The following is a 20,628-nucleotide window of genomic DNA, read 5'->3' as shown; positions in this document are numbered from 1 at the left end:
AATTGACCTTGAATAAAACTCTTTGGATCTAATTGTCCCACAAATGACAGATGCCACACACTTCTCCATGAGGACCCCAGGACACACCTGGTCAGACGTCTTGCTGAAATCAGAAGCCCTGTATCTGCAGTTTTTTACTCATTCAACAATCTAGTAACTCTGACAACAAAAAAAACCAGGTTAACTTGTCTGACTTACTTTTGGAAGATCTTTGCTGGTTTCTGGTCGTTTCTACGTCCTGCCTGGTAGCTACAAGTGCCCCCAGCCAACACCTGTAAGAGTTCTGCTCTGATCTGTACTGACTGTTGGGTGCTAGGATCCCATTTTAGTCCCTTCACTGAGCACCCTTCCTCCTGTCCCCCCTCCTTCATGACCCAGGCCTCATTTAGCCCTTAATACATGGCCTAACTCCTCCTGGGCGTGACCCTCACTGGCAGCCCTGTCAGGTCTGGCCTAGACTCCCCATTCTCTACCCTTCCTCTACCCTTCCCTGAATTCCAGCCACAGAGTTCTGGGCGCCCCCTGTATATATATATATATATATGCGTGTGTGTGTGTGTGTGTGTGTGTGTGTGTGTGTTTGTATTTTTTTTTTTAATGAAGACTTTATTGAAGTTCCATACACAATGAGAGCCATAACTCGCTAGGAAAAGATTTTAGGGCGTGCTTAGACATAGCATAGAGTGTTTACATACCTAATGAGTAATCTGCTAGAGTTTTGTAGAGGATGGGTATCAAGGCCCCTGTGATCTATGGTTTTAGGAGTCCCTATCCCCATCCCCACCCCCTTTTTTAAAACTCAGTACATTTCCTGGGGTTCAGGCTAGATATGAGAAGGGGACAAGTCTGCCCCACACAACTTCATCACCTGGACGTCCAGCTCAGGAGTAACACCAACCTGCTTAACCCAGAAGGCTGGGGAGGTGAAGCCTCTTCAGCAGGAACCATTGTTTCCTTTCAAAACAGGGGATGGAGGGATCCCCTGAGAACCGAGGAGAGGGAGGGCCCTCACAAGCCCTGGCCTCTGCTTCCTCTGTGGCTGCCCCAGCCAAATTTCCTGTTAAAACCGAGGTGACGAATAGATGATCACATTAAGGAATGGACACGCACTTCTGCTGACCTCATGAAAGCCATTTGGGCACGGACAAAGCTACACACACACACTGGACTGAGAATCACGCTGGTAGGTAATGTTTTAAATACTTTAAAGCAATTTTCTTTCTTAAATTCCTAGAGTCTATGTGCAGAAGTGGGCAAGTCATAGAGAGGTGGACTTTCCTGGTGGCACAGCGGTTAAGAATCTACCTGATTTTTTTTAAAAAAAGAATCCACCTGCCAATGCAGGGGAAACGGGTTTGAGTGCTGGTCCGGGAAGATCCCACAGGCTTCACATGCGGAGCAACTAAGCCCGTGCGCCACAACTACTGGGCCTGCGCTCTAGAGTCCACGAACCACAACTACTGAAGCCCACGTGTCCTGTAGCCCGTGCTCCGCAACAAGAGAAGCCACCGCAATGAGAAGCCCGCGCGCCGCAACGAAGAGTAGCCCCCACTCGCTGCAACTAGAGAAAGCCCACACGCAGCAACGAAGACCCAATGCAGCCAAAATAAATAATTTGTTTTAAAAAAAGAAAGAAAGAAAAGACAAGACAAGGGGCTCAGGCTGCTCACAGTGTAGTTTCAACTCATTGCAGACAAATGGTTTTGAAGAGGGCTTCCGGGAGCTTCCAGAGAACCTAATCAGTGTTTGTCAGATTGTTTTTGAGTCATTTCACATTTGCTCAACAGCCAACTTAAAAACAAAATTCTGAATCAAAACCTGATGATGAGCTGAAACTGCCTGTTCTTTAAACCTAAGTCACTTTTTGTATCTAAAATTCATTTTGCCAATCCTCAGATAAACCATGACCATTTCCCACATCCTCCTCCAAGAGTTGTTCCTGGCAGGGTAATTTCTCCATGAACTTAGGATAAATCAATTTGGATTTCCTCTTATTTTAGCAAAGTTTACTTCGGTCTTGGATAGAAGGGACAGAAAGGGGAAGGTAAGGACAAAAATTACTCCATTGTTTATTATTATTATTATCATTACTGCTGCTAAGGTAGTATCAAGAGCAGCCACCATCTAATGGATGTATCATTACTTTTGGAGTTTATCAAGACATCTAAGACATCCTCATGAGGAATCCTTATATCCTCATGGAGAAGGCTGGAGTAAATGGTAGTAGAATAAGGGAATTTATAGCTTGCAGAACATTTATATCAAAAGAATTTCGATTAAGATCAGCCTGGGCCAAGTCTCTGGTAGAGTGCCACAGGGCTCTATCTTCATTCTTCTCCTGTTGAATATTTTTATTAATGAATTGGATTAGGACTCTAGTGACCTTCTGATAAAATCTGTGGATGACACAAAACTGGGAGGGAGAAGTCAGAGGATAGAAATCAATTGTCAAAAAGATGGATAAAGGCACTGCCGTGGTGGTAGATATCATTACCCACCTTAAACTGATGAAGTAAACTAAAGAGCAACACCCAGGGCAGGCCACCTCTCACTCCCAGGAGGTGCTTATCTCCCAGGAGGAGCTTCTCTCAGCAGCCAGACTGACGGTTGAATGGTCAGTTGATAGGGCAGCCTCCCCTCCAAACCCCTGGAGGGCAGGGCCAGGCCTACCTGGTGCTTAGCCTGCTTCCTGCAAGGATGGAGAGACTGCCATCCCCTCTGCCAGGGCATCCTCACTCTTTCATCCCTATGGGGCCTGGCCTGGAGCAGAAGGTTCCTGACACTCCCTCCCATCTGCAGCCTGGCTTCGTGCCTCGTTTCTCCTTGTGTCCCTTGGATAACCTGAAAAAGCAGAAATCAGGAAAGGGACGGCTTCAGCCCCTGAAAGTTCTGGCTTTTCTACACATGACTCCAGTTTAGCTGAAGCATTCCTGGCACAGGCTACTTCCCAGAAGGAGTCCTGAACAAGGGTTGTCAGTTAAAATACAGGATGCCCAGTTACATTTGAGTTTCTGATAAACGACAAATAATTTTTTTGCTTTGCCCCATGTAAGATGTGAGACATACCAAAAAATGACTTGTTGGGCTTCCCTGGTGGCGCAGTGGTTGAGAATCCGCCTGCTGATGCAGGGGTCACGGGTTCATGCCCCAGTCCAGGAAGATCCCACATGCCGCGGAGCGGCTGGGCCCGTGAGCCATGGCCGCTGAGGCTGCGCGTCCGGAGCCTGTGCTCCGCAATGGGAGAGGCCACGACAGTGAGAGGCCCGCGTACCACAAAAAAAAAAAAAAAAAAAAAAAAAGACTTGTTGCTTCTGTGAAAATGTAACTGGATATCAGGTATTATTGAAACAGGAGGGAAGGGGGCAGGGCACAACCCTTGAAAGAATGACATAGCCCAAGGACGTGACATAAACTGATTAGAACCAAATGGGTCCAAGATGGCGGACAAGTCGACTTCCACTAGACCTTGAGCCTCGCTCATTGTAACACAGCAGCAGGCTAAATGACACACCCACAGGGGCTGTGACAGTTCCAAAACTGACCCATAAGGATCAAAAATGGGATGGTGACCCAATTACTGGAAATCCCCACTCCTTCCCCAAATAGCTGGAATACCCCTCTCACTCATTAGCCTATGAAATTACTCACCCCTATAAAAACTGACAACCCCATACCCTGGTGTTGCTCGTGCCTTCTGAGATGGCCCACACTCTGTCTGTGGAGTGTGTTTCTCTCTAAATAAATCCACTTCTTACCTATCACTTTGTCTCTCACTGAATTCTTTCTGTGATGAGACATCAAGAACCTGAGCTTCATTAAGTCCTGAAACCAGGTGTGATCTCAGTTGGAAGACTGGGTTTTGGCCAGGTTCAAGTCCTGGCCGCATGGGTTCAAGTCTCAATCTGAGTTGTACAGTTTCCTTATTATTTCCTCTCTCTGGTGGCCCTACCCTGAGCTCACCCAAGCCTGTCAGAAGTGATTACCAGGGGCCTCTTGAGAGGCCTGGCCTGGCCCACTTCCAGTCCAAACCACCTCTCACCTAAGGGGAGAACATATGTGTGGCTGAGGCTACTGCCCACTTAGGCCCCTTGGGGGATCAGGCCTCCCAAACCACCACACACACTTCCTTCTTCACTCCTGTGGGCTTCTCAAGCCCTAGTCGTCTGCGCTGGTCTCTGGCCTGCCCTCCCTTCAGGGCTGAATCTTGCCTCCCGGTGCTAGGGACTGACACTGGCCCTATCTGGCCCTAAGGAGCCTAGCTCAGCGCTAAGGCCAGCCATCTGGAGCTAATTTGACGCCATGGCCTGTGCATGGCCAGCGCACATGATGACTGTTTACATCCGGCTGTGCTTCCAGCTCATTCACTCATTTAGCAGATATCAGACATTGTGTTGACTGCATGGGCACTGGGGTAAGCCCAACAGACCCATTCCAGGGGAGATGCTTCTTGGGGATCATGTAGATAAATATGGGGTTACCAACAGTGATAGGAGCTACGAAGGAGCATATGGGGAGCTTTGAGAACGTGCAGCCAGAGGCCTGCTCTGGTCCAGAGTCTCCTCTGAGCTGGGCCTGGAGGGGAAGAGTTACCTAGATGGGGACAGGGGGGTCAGGGAGAGCTTTCCAAGCAGAAGAGGAGCCTGGATGCAGGTTGATGGGGCAGGGGCGGGGAGTCTGGTACTTTCCAGGGCTGATGGGAGGCCATGTGCAGGAACATTTCCACCCACCTCATCTCATCTGTTCCTTTTCTCATTCAAAACCACAGGCAGGACCCATTACATAATATATGGATCCATTGCAAAATGAAAATGAAGGGCCCTTTGTAAATATTATTAAGAATTTCAAGATGCCTCCACAGGGTATTAAACCAAATATGGACCCTTCTGAGCTCAGGGCCCTGTGCAACTGCCCAGGTCACATGCCTGGGAAATGGGTCCTGGTCTCATGACTCGTGTGTGTGTCAGGTCAGGAGCTGGATCCGAGTCTTCTGCTCGTGAAGGTGCTATACAAGGTCAGTTACTGGAGGCCCTGGAGCAGCCAGACAGGCATTGGCAGGCGGACGTGACCCTGAGAACTGGTTGATACTTCACCTTCTGGCCCTGCTTCTCCATCTGTAACAGGGATCATGATTGCCTCTGTAAAGGGCTGAGAGTGGCCCCCAAAGATATCAGGTCCTAATCCCTAGAACCTGTAACTCTTACATTATATGGAAAAAGGGTCTTTAGAGATGTGATTAAGTTAGGGATGAGATGGGGAGACCATACCGGACATCTGAGTGGGCCCTAAATGCAATCACAAGTGTCCTTAAAAGAGAAAGGCAGGGAAGTCCCTGGCCGTCCAGTGCTTAGGACTCCATGCTTTCACTGCCGAGGGCCTGGGTTCAATCCCTGGTTGAGGAACTAAGATCCCACAAGCCTCGTGGCGCGGCACACCCCCCCGCCCCGGCAAAAAATAAAAGAGAAAGGCACAGGGAGATTTGACACAGAGGAGAAGACAATGAGAAGACAGAACAGAAGATGATGGCCTAACGTTAGAGTGATAAGGCCACAAGCCAAGGAATGCCAGCAGCTGCCAGAAGCTGGAGAAGGCAAGAACAAGTGATCTCCTAGAGCCCCTGGAGGGACTGTGGTTCTGCTGACACCTTGATTTCAGTCCAGTGGTACTGATTTTGTAATTCTGCCCTCCAGAACTGTGAAAAAATGAGTCTATATGTTATAAGCCTTAATCTACTTTCTGTCTCTATGGATTTCGCTATTCTGAACATTTCATATAAATAGAATCATATAACATTTGGCCTTTCATGTTTGGCTTCTTTCACTTAGCATGATGTTTTCAAGCTTCATCCATATTTTAAGCATGTATCAGGACTTCATTCTTTTTGTTGTCAAATAACAATCTATTTTATGAATATACCACATTTTGTTTATCAGTTGGTGGACATTTGAGTTGTTTCTACTTTTTGGATATTATTCATAACACTGCTATAAACATTTGTGTTTGTGTAGACACATTTTCATTTCTTTTGGATAAATACCTAAGAGTGGAATCACTGCTGGGTCATATTATAACTATATTTTTTAAACTTTTGAGGAACTGCCAGACTATTTTCCAAAGTGGCTGCATCAATTTATAATCCTACCAGTTGTGTCAAGAAGGTTCTAGCTTTTCTGCATCCTCGTCAACATTTATTATTGGCTATCTTTTACCTATCGTAGTAGGTGTGAAGTGATATTTCATTATGGTTTTGATTTGCAATTTCCTAATGACTAATAATGTTATGCATCTTTTCGTGTGCTTATTTGCCTTTGTATATCTTCTTTGGAGAGATGTTTATTCAAGTCCTTTGCCCATTTTAACAAATGGTTGTCTTTTTTTGTTACTGAGTCATAAGAGTCTTTTAAATAATCTGGATCCTTATCAGATATATGATTTCCAAATATTTCCTTCCATTCTGTGGATTGCCTTTCAGTTTCTTGATAGTGTCCTCTGCAACACAAAAGTTTTTAACTTCAATGAAGTCCAATTTATCTATTTTTTCTTTTGTTGCTTATGTTTCTGAGAACGGAAAGCACAAATACCTGTCGAGTATTTTTTCTTAATTAATTATTTATTTTTGGCTGCACTGGGTCTTCATTGCTGCATGCAGGCTTCTCTAGTTGTGGCGAGTGGGGGCTACTCTTCGTTGCAGTGCGCAGGCTTCTCAATGCGGTGGCTTTTCTTGTTGTGGAGCACGGGCTCTAGGCGTGCGGCCTTCAGTAGTTGCAGCCTGCGGACCCAGTAGCTGTGGCTCACGGGCTTAGTTGCTCCACGGCATGTGGGATCTTCCCGGACCAGGGCTCGAACTCATGTCCCCTGCATTGGCAGGCGGATTCTTAACCACTGTGCCACCAGGGAAATCCCATGGTGAAGCTCTTGGCCCTCTTTCCAGGCCAGTGCCTGGGCTACTCAGGGCAGAAGAGAGCAAACCCCTTGGTCCTTTGGGCCGTTGTGCAGTTGATCTGCTGTCAGGGCCAACTCAGCCATTAGGCCCGGGAGGCAGAGTGCCAGGGCCTACAACAATACTTCTAGGAGCCCATGAAAAAAACTAATAATTTTGGGGGGGGCCATGCCATGGCCAAAATAAATAATTTTTTTTTTCAGGATCTTGATTCCCTGACCAGGGATTGAACCTGCACCCACGGCACTGAAAGTGTAGAGTCCTAACCACCGGACCGCCAGGGAATTCCCTCCAAATAATTTTTTTTTTAATAGACCAAGGGGCTCACAAAAATTCCCACAGCCGTGAATCATGATATAACCCTGTGTCCTGCCAGTGGAATGGAGGGGGTGCTCCAGCGGAGGATGGAACAGCACTGACCCCTCCACAATGTCCCAACCTGCTTCCCTTTTGCCCAGCTGCCCACCTTTGCAAGGGGCCAGACTGGGGCTATGAGGACAACACCTGGGTGGGCATTGATTAGGGGCTCTGAGTCCCTGCCCTTGAGCTCATTAAGACAGCTGATTCGCCAGACCAGCAATTCAGATGGGGCAACCTGGGGCCCAAAGCAGACCTACAACTATTGTCATCACTCCTCTTATTTTTATTGTTACCACGTTCTGTTCTTATTGTGCCCTGCTGGTTAAATGTGCTTTCAGATACTAGCTGTCATTTTCTCTTCATGACAAGCCTGTGAAATGGGTAGAGTGGGCATATTATTCCCATTTTATAGGTGTGGAAAGTGAACCTCAAAACACTGACACCGTTAAGCTGCAGAGAAGGGACTGGAAACCCAGGCTTCTGATCTGTGTGTTAGCACGTGTACATTCTCCCGTTAGGTGACTTTGGAATCTGGCAATGGGGGATTAGTCCCACTCGTAAACTTGCCAAGGTTAATTAATCAGACCTCCCATCCCGGGCTGGTCACAGGTCACGGCTGGGGGAAATGGCCGGTATCTTGTTTCCTATCAGTGTAGTCATGAAGTAGATGGGAGGTCAGTTCTGCCCAGTGCCTGTAGCCCTCTGCCATGACTGCCGCCTGCCTCCCTCGCCCTTCCTCCCCCACCCAACCCCAGCTTCTCAGAAAAAGCGCTTCCTGAGGTTTATTCCACCAGGCAGCTTTTTCAGGCGGTTAATGGATTGCTGTGATTTAGATTTGTGACGTTCCTGTTTTGTGTTTTTTTTCTAATGCAAGTATATTTATTTATGTTGCCTTTTATAAAACGGGGAGAATGGTGGGATATAAGAGAACAGTATATCTATATATCATTAGGAGCAAAGGCGTAATATGGATCATGCCACAGTTAGTTCCATAACCATATTAAAAACAGAATGTAACACTCTCCACCAAAAAACCGGGATTCTGAAGCTCAGATATGTCATCTGTTAAATGAAAGGTGACGTCCCTGGTTTTTGAAGGCAGAAGCACCACATGTAGAAAACACCCTGTCCTCCTTCGTTTCGGCTGAGAAGGAGAAGAGAGCAGTACTGTGGTAGAAACAGGGCCCTGAGGGCTTCCCTGGTGGCGCAGTGGTTGAGAGTCTGCCTGCCGATGCAGGGAACGTGGGTTCGTGCCCCAGTCCGGGAAGATCTCACATGCCGCAGAGCGGCTGGGCCCGTGAACCATGGCCGCTGAGCCTGCACGTCTGGAGCCTATGCTCCACAACGGGAGAGGCCACAACAGTGAGAGGCCCGCGTACCGCAAAAAAAAAAAAAAAAAGAAGAAAGAAAGAAATAGGGCACTGGGTGAGCTTATTCTGCCTGGTGGGCATTCCTGGGGTCTTCATCCCTGGCAATGCAGGAGTCAGTTCCTTGCTTAGTTACCAAGAAGCTAAAATAGTTATGCGGAACCTTTTTTTCTTTTTTTTTTTTCCCAATCAAGGAATCCACTAAGAACCAGAGGAAGGAAGGGGAAGATATGTGGGGGCCACATACATATAAAAAGCCACTTGATTTCCTATTTTTTTTTTTTTTTTGCGGTATGCGGGCCTCTCACTGTTGTGGCCTCTCCCGTTGCGGAGCACAGGCTCCGGACGCGCAGGCCCAGCGGCCATGGCTCACGGGCTTAGTCGCTCCGCGGCACGTGGGATCCTCCCGGACCAGGGCACGAACCCGCGTCCCCTGCATCGGCAGGCGGACCCTCAACCACTGCGCCACCAGGGAAGCCCTGATTTCCTATTTTTAAAAAGGTGAAATAGAAAAAAAAAATCCTTTTGTACTTTTTTAACTTTTAATAAGACATTCTTACTTTACCAATGAAGAATAAGGAGCATGATGATCTTTTCAAGGAATAAAATAAATGATGGACAATGTATGCTTCAGTTCTTATCTCACAGTCAAGTCATAAGAGAGAAGGAAGAGATTTCCTTGAGAACTTGAAGGAGTGGTTCCCCTGGAAAGAGAGTGAGAGACAGACAGACAGACAAACCTGAGGAGAATGGCAAGGGAGGCTCTTCCAAGAGGATCCACAAGTCCTATGAAGGACCAGCCCCATGTTGATGTTACTCTGGGGCCTCAGCACAGGTCACCCTGCAATACTGGCTGGGCTGGGGTGGAGTGGATACAGCAGCCATTTTAAGTGATTTCCAACACCCTGATACATTCACATGATTTAAAATCTAAAAAGGACACAAAGGTTTATAATGAAAAATATACTGAACACTATGAAACATTGGGGCTTCCCTGGTGGCTCAGTGGTTAAAAATCCACCTGCCAATGCAGGGGACATGGGTTTGAGCCCTGGTGGGGGAAGATTCCCACATGCCATGGAGCAACTAAGCCCGTGTGCAACAACTACTGAGCCTGTGCTCTAGAGCCCGTGAGCCACAACTACTGAAGCCCATGGGTCTAGAGCCCATGCTCTGCAACAAGAGAAGCCACCGCAATGAGAATCCTGCTCACTGCAATGAAGAGCAGCCCCTGCTTGCTGCATCTAGAGAAAGCCCGCACGCAGCAACGAAGACCCAACACAGCCAAAAATAAATAAATTAAATAAATTTATTTTTAAAAAACTATAGGGCTTCCCTGGTGGCGCAGTGGTTGAGAATCCGCCTGCCGATGCAGGAGACACGGGAACGTGCCCTGGTCCGGGAGGATCCCACATGCCGCGGAGCAACTAAGCCCGTGAGCCATGGCCGCTGAGCCTGTGCGTCCGGAGCCTGTGCTCCGCAACGGGAGACGGAGAGGCCACAACAGTGAGAGGCCCGCATACCGCAAAAAAAAAAAAAAAAAAAAAAAAACTATAAAACATTGCTGAGAGAAGGTAAAGAAGACTTAAATAAATGGAGAGATATGCCATTTTCATGGGTCAGATACTCAGTATTGTTAAGTCATCAGTTCTCCCCAAATTGATTTATAGATTCAATGAAATTCCAATCAAAATCTCAGAAGGCTCTTTTTGGTTGAAATTGAAAAGTTGATTTTTAAAATGATATAGAAGGGCATAGGGTTTAGAATAGTCCAAATACCTCTGGAAAGGAAGAAAAATGTTTGAGGACTACTAACACCATCTGACTTCAGGATATATTTTAAAGCTACAGCAATCAAAACTGTGTGGTATTGTATAAGGGTAAACAAATAGATCAATGGAACAGAATAGAGACTCCAGAATATATATATGTCCACATATACGGACAACTGATTTTCAACAAAGGTGCAAAGAGAATTCACTGGAGAAAAGATAGTCTTTTCAACAAATGATGCTAGAACAATTGGACATACACATGCAAAAAAAAAAAAAAAGCAGAAGAACTTTGATCCACACCTTGCATCATGTACAAAAGTTAACTCAAAATAGATAATAGGGACTTCCCTGGTGGCACAGTGGTTAAGAATCCACCTGCCAATGCAGGGGACACGGGTTCGAGCCCTGGTCCGGGATGATCCCATATGCCACAGAGCAACTAAGCTCATGCACCACAACTACTGAGCCTGTGCTCTAGAGCCTGTGAACCACAACTACTGAACCCACGTGCCACAACTACTGAAGCCCACATGCCTAGAGCCCGTGCTCCACAACAAGAAGCCACCACAATGAGAAGCCCGTGCACCTCAACAAAGAGTAGCTCCCGCTCGCCACAACTAGAGAAAGCCCATGTGCAGCAACGAAGACCCAACACAGCCAAAAATAAATAGATTAAATAAATAAATAAATATTTTTTTAAAATTAAAAAAATAGATAATAGATCAAAATGTCAAAACATTGGGGAAAATTTCTGAGACTTTGGTAGGCAAAGATTTTTTATTTTTATTTTTAAATTTATTATTATTATTATTATTTTTTGCGGTACGCGGGCTTCTCAGTGTTGTGGCCTCTCCCGTTGCGGAGCACAGGCTCCGGACGCGCAGGCTCAGCGGCCGTGGCTCACGGGCCCAGCCGCTCCACGGCATGTGGAATCTTCCCGGACCAGGGCATGAACCCGTGTCCCCTGTATTGGCAGGCGGACTCTCAACCACTGTGCCACCAGGAAGGCCCAGGCAAAGATTTTTTAGATGTGACACCAAAAGAATGATGCATAAAAGGAAAAATTGATAAATTGGATTTGATTCTTTAAAATTTAAAGCTTCTGCTTATCAAAAGACACCATTAAGGAGATAAAAAGACATGCCACAAACTAGGAGAAATATTTGCAAATTATGTAATTGATAAAGGACTTATATTCAGAATATATAAAGAATTCTAAAAGCACAACACTAAGAAAACAAGCAACCTAGCTAATAACTGAGCAAAAGATTTTAATAGACCCATTAAATGGCAAATAAGGACATAAAAATATGCTCAATGTCATTAGTCATTAGGTAAATGCAAATTAAAACCATAATAAGAAAGCACTATGCTCCCCACTAGAATGACTAAAATTGAGAAGCTTGACCTGCCAAGTGTTGATGAGGATGTGGAGCAACTAGAACTCTCTTACATTGCTGGTGGGAATGTAAAATGGTGTAATCAGTTTAGTAGATTCTTGAAATGCTAAACATATACCTACCTTATACCATTCATTCCACTCCTAGGTATCTATGCAAGAGAAATGAAAGTATGTGTCCGGACAAAGGCTTGTTCATAGCAGCTCTATCTGTATTAGTTCAAAATTGGAAACAACCCAAATGTCCATTAATAGGTGAATAAGCAAACCCATATTTTCATGCAATGAAATGTTACTCAGCAGTAAAAAGGATGAAGTACTTATTATGCTGATTGAAAGAAGATAGACCAAAAAGACCAACCAAAAGTGCATACCATATGAGTCCATTTAAATAGAATTCTCGAAATGCAAACTAACCCATAGTGACAGAAAGCAGATCAGTGTTTGCATAGGGGGTGGTGGCTGTGGGGAGAGGGATTCAGGGAAGAAAGGATTGCAAAGGTGAAACCATGTAACTCAGATTGGGACTTGAATCCACAGTCTGTTAACTGAGATTACATACCTGGTCTCAGGACTTAATGAAGCTCAGGTTCTTGATGTCTCATTGCAAAAAGAATTCAGTGAGAGACAAAATGATAAGAAGTGGATTTATTCAGAGAGAAACACAAAAGGTGACAAAGGCACCAGGGTATGGGGTTTGTCAGTTTTTATAGGGGTGGGTAATTTCATAGGCTAATAAGTGGGAGGAGTATTCCAGCTATTTTGGGGAAGGAGTGGGGATTTCCAGGAATTGGGCTACCACCCACTTTTTGACCCTTATGGTCAGCCTTGGAACTGTCATGGCGCCTGTGGGTGTGTCATTTAGCTTGCTGATGTGTTACAGTGAGGTATACTGAAGCTCAAGGTCTAGTGGAAGTCGACTTGTCTGCCGTCTTGGACCCTTTTGGTTCTAATCAGTTTATGTTGTGTCCTCAGGCTATGTCATTCTTTTAAAGGTTGTGCCCTGCCTGCTTCCCTCCTGTTTCAGCGGGGCACAAGGAAACTTTTGGGGGTGATGTATATATTCACTTTCTTAATTGTGGTGGTCATGTCACGGGGTACACACATGTCAAAACTTTTCTAATTGTAACTTTATTTAGGCCACACCCAGTGGCTTATGGGATCTTAGTTCCCCATCCAGGGATTGAACCCGGCCCTCCGCAGTGAAAGTGCAGGGTTCTAACCACCAGACCGCCAGGGAATTCCCAAATTGTAAATTTTAAATATGTGCAGTTATTGTATGTTAATTATACCTCGATAAAGCTGTTAAATTTTTCAATTTCTTAAAAATGTAAAAGATAATACAAAAATAAAAGATAAAAAGTCACATAACTTAAGAACTAAAAAGTACAGAAAGGTTTACAATGAAAAATTCCAAGTTGCCCAGTTTCCACCACCCACTACAGATAACAAGAATCTTTTGCATTGCTATCAACTTTACGTAAGTGAATGTTTACCTTTACTGACAATAGTCAGTAGTAAGTAGCAATTCAAACAAAGATTTATGTACCCTTAGAGAGTCAGGTAATCCCTAGGAGAGCCTGCTGGTCAATGCCCAGTACTGTATTGAAAGAATACACTGTAATCCTTTTTGCCTATTTCTAAATTTCAGATGACTTTTCTGAGAATTCTCTGGTGGTCTAGTGGTTAGGACTCTGAGCAGTCACTGCTGAGGGCACAGGTTCAATCCCTGGCCAGGGAACTAAGATCCCACAAGCTGCACAGTATGGTCAAAAAAAATTAAAATTAAAATTAAAAAATAAATTTCAGGTAACTTTTCTTATATTATGTTATCTATGTGTTCATTTCCTTTGTCCATTTTCCTTTTGTGTTGTTGATCTTTTTCTTCTTGATTTCTGAGCGCTTTTTACATATCAGAGAGGTTAGCTCTTTGTCTATGATGTGAGTTGCAAATATTTTTTCCAGTTTATAGTTTTTCTCTTGACTGAACTTTTTTTGGGGGTGGGGGGCAAAGCAGAACATTTATTCATGGAATATGATTTATCAGTCTTTCATATTATGACTTCTGGATTTTAAGTCATAGTTAAACCAGCCTTTGCCCAAGATCATGAGGAATTCTTTTATGTTTTCTTCTAGAACTTTTATGTTTCATTTGTACCTTCAGATGGTTGTTCCATTTGGAATTTATTCTGGTGCACAGTGTAAGTTGTGGGATATAATTTTTCCACTTTTCTTTTGAAACATTAACACATTTTTGAAATAAAGCTTTATTTTCTCCTGGTGTTCTAAAAGTACTAGCATTGTGGACGAAACAATGACTAATTTTTAGAAGTTTACTTTGGAACTTAGGGCCATGCGGTGGGACATTTATCAGTATGGCTTGAATGTCACTTTGAGAAGCAAAAGTTGCTTAATCTACAGTTCGTAAAAGTTACCTTTGAAACCAACATTTATTTTATTACTCAGGGCGTTTCCTTTTTTTTCCTGCCAAATCAAAATTTGGTAGCTGGTGGGGGTAATTTCCAGTAGGTTGCCAAAGGAGATGGTTTACAGTGGGGAATGGAAAATACAAAACAACAAAAGTAAAAAAACAAAAGTAAAAAGTAAAAAAAAAAAAAAAATTCCTGTATTCAGGCATTGCTCTCTAACAGCTCTTATCAAAACTTCCATTGAACTGTAGATCACAGAGAGGTATTGTTCTCTAGCTGGAAGCCACCACTTCTTGGTACTTGCCCTGAGGCAGAGAAGTCTTTGGTTTCTCTGGTCCCAGTTCAGATCTGACTTAGCTTTACCATGTGACGGTATTCAAGGGTAGCATTTCAGAAAGCAGCACCGTGACCCCGAGGCAATGATCATCTAATTCAGACAATACAGTTAACTTGTCCTCTTTCAGTCATCCATTTGGCTAATGTTTTTGGTCATCTACTAGGTACCAGGCACTGTCCCACCACCCTGGAGCCAGCAGTCCACTTGGGGGAGAAGCAGCCATTATGGCACATGGTAGAAAGTGTCTGACAAAGGAAGACTAGGGAGGTGAGGGGGCCCAGAGGAAGGGCAGCTCAGTGTGGGGAAGACAGGGGACGGTGCTAGAGGATTGATGCCTAAACTGAGTTATGATGAATGGGTAGGAATTTGCCAGAAAAGGAGAGGGGAAAGGGTACTCCAGGCAGGGGAAGAGCATTGGCAAAGTCACAGACATGTGATGTGTTCTGGGAACTATAAATTCTAGCAACCAGAATGTAGGGGCAAGGAAGGAAGAGGTGAGAGACCAGGCTGGAGAGGTAAGTAAGGGCTGGATCGTGCAGGACTGGAAACTGACTTTCTCTGGAGGGCAGTGGGGAGAGCCATTACAGGGTCTCCCTGACAAACCTGCAATTTTCTGAAAAAGTCAGCCCTCTCCATGCCTTTGTCAGGAAAGGCAGGAGGTCCAGGTTTAGGCTGTGTGGAAAGAGCCCCCTTGGAGGGGCCAGAGGAAAAACAGAGGTTTGGTGAGTGTCCAGGGAGAGAAGCCCTTTGCGGGGAGGTCGGGGAGAGGGAGGAACCCTCTCAGGCTGCCATGAGAAGGGGCTCCCCAATGCAGGCCAGACGCAAGGAGGGTCAGGAGTGCTGAGGCAAATGTCACTTGTGCCTTTTTTTTTTTTTTCCCTCTAAACAAACTAAACAAAGCAGCTGCGCCCGGTGGCCCCTCAGGAAGGCCAGTCATTTCCTGAGGAGATATGAGGCCGCCCGAGCATTGTTCCTGGTTTCCAGCATGGCCGCCATTACCTGACCAGCGCCACGGCCGGTCTGTCCGCGGCGCCTGGAGAAGCTCCCAAAGGGGTCTCTGCTTTTCACGGGGCAGGTTTCTCACCTCTGTCACGTGGGAAGTGTCTTCTGCCTCCGGGGCATGGCGCAAAAGCAGAAGTAGCCGCCCGAAGCCTTCGCTCACTCTCAGGATGCGGCTGGGGTGGGCCCAGGACGGCACGATGTGGCTCCGAGCCCTGCTGACACTTCTCCTCTGTGAGTTTTCACTCTCTTCCCACATCACCTAAACTTCATGAGAATTGAAGCTCGTGAAATCAACATATTTCTCCTATCTTTTCCAGGTTCAAGCCTTGAGGGTCAAGAAAACCGTAAGTTGTAGAATTCCTACCTGTGACTCTTAAAACTCACGTCAAATTGCTCGGGTTTAATGTTTATAACAATTCAGAAACGTATTCAAATTGTCAGCTAAAGCTGATTCCTTTCTGCATTTAAAGAAGGTTTTGGAACAAAACATTTATTCTAAGCCAAGTTTTAATCAGCATGTTCTAGAAGTAGCATCCGTTTTCTAGATCCTGGTGAACTGCTGTTTGTTAGGATTGGGGGGGAGGGTGATAAGAAAGTGATTCCGTAATTTGTTTTTTGTTGTTCTACCATAAATTTCTTTTTTTTGTATTCTACCCTATCCCTGATTGTTTCTTTTTTTTTCCTGATTGTTTCTTCACAAACGAGATATAATCAGTTTGTTAAATTCATGAAGTCAGACCATAGTTTATTTAGTTATTTTTAAAAAATATTTTATTTATTCATTTATTTTTGGCTGCATCGGGTTGTAGTTGCGGCATGCAGGATCTTTCCTTGCGGCGCCAGGGCTTCTCTCTAGTTGTGGCGTGCGGGCTTAGTTGAGGGTCTTAGTTCCCCAACCAGGGATCAAACCCGTGTCCCTTGCACTGGAAGGGGGATTCTTAACCATTGGACCACCAGGGAAGTCCTGAAGTCAGAACATAGTTTAAATTGTTGTTGTGACTTTTTTTTCTCCTAAATGATCTAAAACAGATTAGATATCATTTCCCACCTACCCATGAGGCTACGATGATATCTGCAATATTTTGTGCTTGGGCATGGGAAGTGGGGCTTCTGCCTGTCTTTGAAATCTGGTCTGTCATCCACTTTAGAGCTAATTTTGAATCATTAAGATGAGCAGGTTTGGAGAATTCCCTGGTGGTCCAGTGGTTAGGACTCCATGCTTCCACTGTAGCGGGCACAGGTTCGGGCACAGGTTCGATCCCTGGTCGGGGAACTAAGATCCCGCATGCTGCACAGCAGTGCAACACACACACACACACACACATGCACACACACACAAATAGATAAGCAGGTTTTGTTTTGCTTCATCTGGACCGTGTGAAGGAGGGGACTGGGCTGGGTCTGGGGGCTGAATAGAGGGAGAGCCCACAGAACAGGATCCCCTTGTCAGAGGTCACTTCATTCCACGCAGAATCGGGGTGACTGGGTTGCAGACAGTTGTACAGCTATTTGGAGATGATGTGTGTGGGTGACAATGGTTTGTTGAGCCAAGGCTTGGAGCAGTAGCTCTGCACAGAGAGGGCTCGTGCTGGCTACTTAGCAACGCCGGTCTGGCGGGTCTCCTGTGCGTGTCTCCATGTGCTTCGATGGGTGTTTGATCCCCATGGCAACCCATGGAGGCAGGATGTCCATTAACTTCATAAGCAACCTAATTGACTGATGATATCTCTGCACCTCAGAGAAACAACCGACTTGTCCAAAAAGAGCCGGATAGCAGGACATCAGCACCAGAACCTCCCCTTCCCAAAACCCGATTGTCCGAAGCCTGGAGCCATAGGCCTGACTCAGATCTTTAAAGCCACTGTTACTCTGTCTTCCTGAGCCTTTTTCCCAATCTGGAAAATGAGGGTGATGCATCAGTGTGAGATGAGATTAGATAAAAAGAGGTGACGTGCCAGCCCAGCATGCGGTGATTAGTAAATAATGGTTTACTATGGTCCTAGCTCACCCACCGTCATGGCTCCTGCACCTCCCTCTCTCTGTCCACTCCAGCCCTGTGTCCTTGCTCTAGCCCAGCCCCCACCCTGCCAGCACCTGTGCCTCTGGGCTTCTGCTTCTCTTCCTCCAATCTCCCTTCTTCGTCCCCACCTCAGGGGGAAGTAAATCGCTCCCTGCCCAGGTTTCCCAGAGAAAGGTCTTCGTACCTTCGGGGGAGACCTCAGAGCTGCAGGACCCAGAGCCGGGAGGCTCTCCTACTCCCTCCTCAAGCTTCTGCCCTGTTTTACACCAGGTGCCTGTGCAAGGTCACCACTGGGTGCCGGCAGAGTGGGGCTGGGACCCAGGTCTCGCATTCCCCAGGCCGCCCAGGACCGCGTTGCACGTGCACGACCTGCCAGCCTGCTCCATGTGGCCACTCCACGCTTGAGGTGCTTGGTCCGCCCTGGCCCTTCCTCTCCTTTGACTTGGGGCCCCCGCCCAACCCCAGCCGGCCAGTCTCAGGAGATGACCTCAGCTCCCTCTTCACCTAGAACACAGTGCTGTCTGGAGGGAACTCCCTCCACTTCCCGCCCTGCCCCGGCTTCAGGCTTATCTTCCTCCCCACCCATCCTCCTGACTTCCCTCCTGGCTTCAGAGGCCTTGTCTATCCCGTGGTGGGGCAGGGCCAGCCTGTCCACCTGGGCTCCAAGCCCATCCCTGGCATCACCCTCCTCCCCCAGGATCTCACGCTGTCTTTATGCAGCCTCCACCCCACTTTTAGTATCTATTCTTTCCTTTCAGTCTGCAAACATGATTGGTAGCTCTTGGTTTTTTAGGAAAAAGAAAAATCACAAACAATCCCCCTGCCCCCCGCCCCGTTTATCTTGTGCCCCACTATCTATCCACTCCCTTCCTCAGTCAGACTTCTCCGAAGCCTGGTTTCTAATCACTGTCTCCACTTCCTCACCTCTCAGGCGCCCCTACCTAGCAGGTTTGGCTTTGGCCCCCACGCCTCCCTGCCACTAGAACCCTCTCATAGATGCCATTAACATGTCTAGCCCTTAGCCTTCGGGACTCCGGTGTTAGCACAGAGCCTCTTTCTTTGGCCTCGTAGACCTTCTTCCCTGGTGTTCTCCCACCTTTCTGACAAACCGTCCTCTTTTCCCCCGGGAGACTTGGACTTTCCCAGGGTCTCATCCTCTCTGAAGCTCACCCCCCCGCTCTGTACACCTCCACATGCCCACCCTCTAGTCCACTCCAACTCTGGCCACTCCCCTGACCATCAAGCTTCCCACGGGACCAGTGGTTGACATCTCCTCCTAGTGGTCTCCCGGGCCCCTCAAACCAGCTGCACCACCACGACTTTGTCTCCACCCTTATCTGTCTCCGTCAGTCCGCGCAGTCCGCGCGGCACCATATCACCCATATCACCTAATCCGGGAACCTTATCTTCCACTCTTTGCCTCAATCCCCATAGCCAATCAAACAAGTAAAATACATATTACAAATGTTATTATTAATGACATTTAGTACATTCATAATGTTGTGCAAACATCACCTCTGTCTAGTTCCAGGACATTTTCTTCACCCCAAAAAACAAGTCCGTTTGCAGACACTAAATATTTCTCAAGTCCACCCCTTCCCCTCAGCACCACTGCATCTGCCTGAGCAGAGGCTGCATCAGCTTTTACCGGAACCATCGGCCAGGTTGTTACAGGCCTCCAGTCTCTCCCCCAGCCCACAGTGATCTTTCTAAAGCTCCAGTGTCATCCTGTTACTGCCTCCCCCGCAAGACCCTCAGGACAGGACCCAGTTTGTCCGCGTAGTGGGCAAAGCTCTCTGTTCTGCCCCCTCCTACCTGACCCCCTGGACCCTCCAGGCTCACACTCTGGCTCCTCTAACCACCGGCGCCCAGAATGCATTGATTTCTCATACCTCTGTGCCCTGGTACGTGCTGTTCTCCTGCCCCAAGCACCCCACCACCCTTTCCTGTCCTGGTCCAAGGCTCAGTTCAGGGGTCACTTCCTTCAGGCTTCCCACAGCCTCTCCTGGGCAACCCTTCCTCCTGGTGCTTACGTGATTGTACTCCAGCTATCTGGGTCCCCACCAGCCTGCACGGTCTAGGACAGCAGGGATGCTTTCTTATTCACCTTGTAATCCCAGCACCTGACACAGGTGCTCAAGAAATGTCTCACTGAAAGGGACTTGAACTGAACTTGGAGGTGCTTGAGATTCAGATGAACTGGGTCAGCACACCCCATGCTGAGCACCGCAGTTCATCAGGGCCTCCGTGCTTCATGGCTCCCTGGATTTTCCTGACAATGACGGGGGGCCCCTCCTTCTCTACCCACTCCCCACTTTCTCTCTGAGTCACTTCCAGGCTGGGGGCCGAGTGGCTGGCTGAGTCACGATGCCTCATCTTCCCTGGAGCATCAGCATACGCTGGCCGGTAGCCTGAGGTAGAGGGAAGCCAGGTCCCTTTGTTTTAGGATTTGGGGATTTGGCGCTGTGGTCCCTAGGTGCCTTATCTGTGCTGTGGTGACTTTGTTACTTGGATCGTCTCCATCAGCCCCTCGTCTCTCCAGGTTGAAAAGATCTGGCCTCTTTAGGCTATTCTACAACCCCGTCCTTCCATTACAGTTCTGAACGTTTTGGGTCCTGTCTCCAGAGAAACGCAGACTTGCATATAATCAGAGGTGATTCATGGGCCCCCTGACACCCATCTCTGAACCTCCGCGAGGCCCGGGTTGTAGCAATCACTCTATCGTGTAAATAGTGAGACCTACACACAGGTCTCACTACTGGCTGTTCCTGGAAACTTTATTCACAAAGAGGATAATATTTTCCATATTATCTTAATAATCAAGTAGAGATTTTTTTTTGAATTTTATTTTATTTATTTTTTATACAGCAGGTTCTTATTAGTTATCCATTTTATACATATTAGTGTATACATGTCAATCCCAATCTCCCAATTCAGAACACCACCACCAGCGCCACCCCCCACCCCCTCGAGCCACCGCCACTTTCCCACCTTGGTGTCCA

The 20,628-nt window shown here is 46.8% G+C and overlaps 1 protein-coding gene across 4 annotated transcripts in view; it reads left to right on the top strand.

Annotated features, from left to right (window-relative positions):
- The first annotated feature begins 15,085 nt into the window (after positions 1–15,085).
- PECAM1 (platelet and endothelial cell adhesion molecule 1) overlaps positions 15,086–20,628 on the top strand; it is a 55,829-nt gene continuing 50,286 nt past the window's right edge. For 3 of the 4 annotated variants that reach the window (XM_067022206.1, XM_067022204.1, XM_067022205.1), the window contains exons 1-3: positions 15,086–15,119; positions 15,508–15,837; positions 15,924–15,950. In XM_067022206.1, coding sequence (XP_066878307.1) covers positions 15,555–15,837; positions 15,924–15,950 — 310 coding nt within the window. In that variant the 5' untranslated portion in view covers positions 15,086–15,119; positions 15,508–15,554. Of the gene's footprint in view, positions 15,120–15,504; positions 15,838–15,923; positions 15,951–20,628 lie in introns of all 4 variants that reach the window. The other variant, XM_059046903.2, reaches the window with a different exon arrangement.

The sequence above is a fragment of the Kogia breviceps genome, chromosome 19 (genome assembly GCF_026419965.1).
Source record: "Kogia breviceps isolate mKogBre1 chromosome 19, mKogBre1 haplotype 1, whole genome shotgun sequence".
Lineage (NCBI taxonomy): Eukaryota > Metazoa > Chordata > Mammalia > Artiodactyla > Physeteridae > Kogia > Kogia breviceps.
The sequence above is the reverse complement of the archived record's forward strand: the minus strand, read 5'-3'. Positions and strand labels throughout refer to the sequence as shown.